At 43.2% G+C, this 5,092-nt stretch overlaps 1 protein-coding gene across 1 annotated transcript in view; it reads left to right on the top strand.

Annotated features, from left to right (window-relative positions):
* Positions 1–1,319, top strand: part of LOC308332914 (dihydropyrimidinase-related protein 2-like) — a 21,145-nt gene extending 19,826 nt beyond the window's left edge. The window contains exon 17 of the mRNA XM_080789055.1: positions 438–1,319. Coding sequence (XP_080645181.1) covers positions 438–529 — 92 coding nt within the window. The 3' untranslated portion in view covers positions 530–1,319. The remainder of the gene's footprint in view (positions 1–437) is intronic.
* Positions 1,320–5,092: the final 3,773 nt, after the last annotated feature.

Here is a 5,092-nt window from a genome sequence, read left to right on the forward strand (position 1 = left end):
ATCAAGACCCACAGGAACGCGCCCGGGGGGCCGTGCCCGTTCCGGCAAGCCGCCCCGCGTCCGAAACGGCTAACAAATGACACAGTTACCCTGCTTTGCTGTGCTGTGCTGTACTGTACTGTGCTGTGCTGTACTGTACTGTACTGTACTGTACTGTACTGTACTGTACTGTACTGTACTGTACTGTACTGTACTGTACTGTACTGTACTGTATCATCATCATATCATCATATATACAGTTAATATGTGTGTGTAAGGCTGCACATCAGTGACACTTGGTTGTGAAAAACCAACCAAATGCAATTTTCGTGCTCAGACACAGCCAGCCAGCCACACACAAAGCTCCTTAATTAAGTGGTTGCACCACTTAAAAATATTTACAGTATATTTATATATATATATTTATATATATTTATTATATTTATATTTTCTTTCAGGCACTCAGGTAGACGACCACATCCCTCGACGTTCCACTCAGAGGATTGTAGCGCCACCTGGAGGACGATCCAACATCATTACCTTATCTTAAACTACCTGAACTGCCTTTATCCTAATATACCGTTTAACAATCCTTATCTTAAACTACCTAAACTGCCCTTATCCTAATATACCGTTTAACAATCCTTATCTTAAACTACCTAAACTGCCCTTATCTTAAACTATGACTAAATGTTAAACAGTGACTTAAGATCATCTTAAATAACGAGTTGGAAAAAATGTGTGCATGTTTGCGTAGAGAGTGATGTACATGTACATCATGTTTGTTTGTTGTTAAACCTGACTTAAACCATATCACTAGTTAATCTGATTTAACTAGCGGTATTTCTGTGTGTTCAAAGGCAATACTAATAATTATAATACTAATAATTATAATACTAATAATAATAATAATTATGTCATAAACATGTCGTTCATTAGAGGTTAGAATAGTAAAGGTTCAGGAACCCTTCACTTATGTGATCAGAGTTGAGAAGTGAAAGGATTAATAATATGTAGGCGTGGTTATCCACTGTTGTGTGGGGAGGAGGGGGCGGAGTCGAGTGTGCATCTCATTATAGTTTGAATCTACCTCACAGAAACATGTCCAATTCGAAAAATGTGAATTTCTGAAAACAATTAGCTGGAAATAATACAGATAACATAACGTCATGGCATATTTACCACTAAGACATATAAGTGGTTTATTTACATATTTATTACCATAAGACATATAAGTGGTTTATTTACATATTTATTACCATAAGACATATACGTGGTTTATTTACATATTTATTACCATAAGACATATACGTGGTTTATTTACATATTTATTACCATAAGACATATAAGTGGTTTATTTACATATGTATTACCATAAGACTTATAAGTGGTTTATTTACATATTTATTACCATAAGACTTATAAGTGGTTTATTTACATATTTATTACCATAAGACATATAAGTGGTTTATTTACATATGTATTACCATAAGACTTATAAGTGGTTTATTTACATATTTATTACCATAAGACATATACGTGGTTTATTTACATATTTATTACCATAAGACATATAAGTGGTTTATTTACATATTTATTACCATAATACCTATAAGTTGTTTATTTACATATAAAATAATAGACTTAAAGGTAGAGTAAGTGATTTCACTCAAAAAACCTTAGGTTTAGTTTTTGGCTGTGGGACCTAAGCCTTCGTCCAATCAGGATAGAGAGTCAAAAACGAAACCTAAGGTTTTTTGACCCCCCCAGGGGTTAACTGGGGACAGGGAGGAACTCCTTATATGGTCAGCACACTATAGCAGAGAGGATTATCACAACAAAACAAAAAAATAAGTGATATTTGAATTAAGTGAAATCACTGACTCTACCTTTAAATAATAAACTAACACGTCGTCAGATATTAGAACCCAGAGTCTCGGTTCTGCTGGATTCAGGGTCGACTCCCGATCCACTGGTAATCCAGTCTGGCAGTGTGCTGTGGGTTTCGACTCCCGATCCACTGGTAATCCAGTCTGGCAGTGTGCTGTGGGTTTCGACTCCCGATCCACTGGTAATCCAGTCTGGCAGTGTGCCGTGGGTTTCGACTCCCGATCCACTGGTAATCCAGTCTGGCAGTGTGCTGCGGGTTCGACTCCTGATCCCGACGGCCTTTACTGCATGTCTTCCCCCCCATCTCTCTCCCCATTTCCTGTCAGCCTACTGTCTGTCCCTCCATTAAAATTAAAAATAAAGTCAAAAGCCACAAAAAAAACATTTAAAACACACAGAGAGAGATACAGAAATAGCAGAAAACCCTGAAACCAGAATCGCTCCGTATCACAAAGGGTGTCCTGACCCTTTCATCAGCAACGTGTGTGTGTGTGTGTGTGTGTGTGTGTGTGTGTGTGTGTGTGTGTGTGTGTGTGTGTGTGCGTGTGCGTGCGTGCGTGCGTGTGCGTGCGTGCGTGTTTATTGATGTAGATAATATTGTATTGAACGTCAGAATCATCATATGTAACCTTATAGTACTAATGAATATGCATACGTGTTATAGTACTAATTAATATTCATACGTGTTACAGACAAACTGACTGATTGTTTATTTATTTATTTAAGGTCATATTCTGCAGCCTAATTGATGATGTAATCCTTCAATCGTCTGTATTTGTACTTATTTATATTTAATTACATAATATGCGATTATTAGACTTTTTTTTTTTTTACATAAACGAAATTAAACACAAATTAAACGATGATTAAATTCGATTACGTGACAATGTGTGTTAAACATTTTTATGGGTCCCAATTCTAAGTCCACAAATTAGAACAAATATTAAAATAAGTAATGAGAAAACAAGCGATCTACAAGCTCATGACGTGGCGACAAGCGACACATTTGTGATCTGCTTGTTGATCTGTTCTTTCCACGAGTCCGGGTTCCGGGAGAATGTTTAACTTCTGATCACAGGTCACTGTCCATGGTGCTGAAACGGTTTGTCACTGTCCATGGTGCTGAAACGGTTTATCACTGTCCATGGTGCTGAAAATGTCTGTCACTGTCCATGGTGCTGAAAACACTACTCTACTGCATCACTGTCCATGGTGCTGAAACGGTTTATCACTGTCCATGGTGCTGAAAAGGTTTGTCACTGTCCATGGTGCTGAAAACACTACTCTACTACATCACTGTCCATGGTGCTGAAAACACTACTCTACTACATCACTGTCCATGGTGCTGAAACGGTTTACCACTGTCCATGGTGCTGAAGAGGTTGGGGGAAAACTACTGATTCTACACCGATGAAGGTAAGACATGTTGATCACTGTCCATGGTGCTGAAAACACTACTCTACTGCATCACTGTCCATGGTGCTGAAAACACTACTCTACTGCGTCACTGTCCATGGTGCTGAAAACACTACTCTACTGCATCACTGTCCATGGTGCTGAAAACACTACTCTACTGTGTCACTGTCCATGGTGCTGAAAACACTACTCTACTGCGTCACTGTCCATGGTGCTGAAAACACTACTCTACTGTGGCACTGTCCATGGTGCTGAAAACACTACTCTAATGTGTCACTGTCCATGGTGCTGAAAACACTACTCTACTGTGTCACTGTCCATGGTGCTGAAAACACTACTCTACTGTGTCACTGTCCATGGTGCTGAAAACACTACTCTACTGCGGCACTGTCCATGGTGCTGAAAACACTACTCTACTGCATCACATGGTGGAAAATAAATGAAAACTAAGCTGTGATGACTAAAACTAAGACTAAATATGTTGACAACACATTTTGTCAACAAATACAAACTGGACTAAAATGTTTGGAAGGGACTAGTGAACAAGAGATCCAGTACAAGTAATTTTCCACATGGTTGCAGCGCTTTCAGCACTTATGATGAGGACAGTATCGCGGTACGGACGTGTTCCCGGTAGTGATGAGGACAGTATCGCGGTACGGACGTGTTCCCGGTAGTGATGAGGACAGTATCGCGGTACGGACGTGTTCCCGGTAGTGATGAGGACAGTATCGCGGTACGGACGTGTTCCCGGTAGTGATGAGGACAGTATCGCGGTACGGACGTGTTCCCGGTAGTGAGGACAGTATCGCGGTACGGACGTGTTCCCGGTAGTGATGAGGACAGTATCGCGGTACGGACGTGTTCCCGGTAGTGATGAGGACAGTATCGCGGTACGGACGTGTTCCCGGTAGTGAGGACAGTATCGCGGTACGGACGTGTTCCCGGTAGTGATGAGGACAGTATCGCGGTACGGACGTGTTCCCGGTAGTGAGGACAGTATCGCGGTACGGACGTGTTCCCGGTAGTGATGAGGACAGTATCGCGGTACGGACGTGTTCCCGGTAGTGAGGACAGTATCGCGGTACGGACGTGTTCCCGGTAGTGAGGACAGTATCGCGGTACGGACGTGTTCCCGGTAGTGAGGACAGTATCGCGGTACGGACGTGTTCCCGGTAGTGATGAGGACAGTATCGCGGTACGGACGTGTTCCCGGTAGTGATGAGGACAGTATCGCGGTACGGACGTGTTCCCGGTAGTGAGGACAGTATCGCGGTACGGACGTGTTCCCGGTAGTGAGGACAGTATCGCGGTACGGACGTGTTCCCGGTAGTGATGAGGACAGTATCGCGGTACGGACGTGTTCCCGGTAGTGATGAGGACAGTATCGCGGTACGGACGTGTTCCCGGTAGTGATGAGGACAGTATCGCGGTACGGACGTGTTCCCGGTAGTGATGAGGACAGTATCGCGGTACGGACGTGTTCCCGGTAGTGATGAGGACAGTATCGCGGTACGGACGTGTTCCCGGTAGTGATGAGGACAGTATCGCGGTACGGACGTGTTCCCGGTAGTGATGAGGACAGTATCGCGGTACGGACGTGTTCCCGGTAGTGATGAGGACAGTATCGCGGTACGGACGTGTTCCCGGTAGTGATGAGGACAGTATCGCGGTACGGACGTGTTCCCGGTAGTGATGAGGACAGTATCGCGGTACGGACGTGTTCCCGGTAGTGATGAGGACAGTATCGCGGTACGGACGTGTTCCCGGTAGTGCGTCCACTTCGGTGGTGTCGCTTCAAATAGGG

This window comes from Protomyctophum bolini, assembly GCF_963924005.1.
Source record: "Protomyctophum bolini genome assembly, chromosome: 18".
Classification (NCBI taxonomy): domain Eukaryota; kingdom Metazoa; phylum Chordata; class Actinopteri; order Myctophiformes; family Myctophidae; genus Protomyctophum; species Protomyctophum bolini.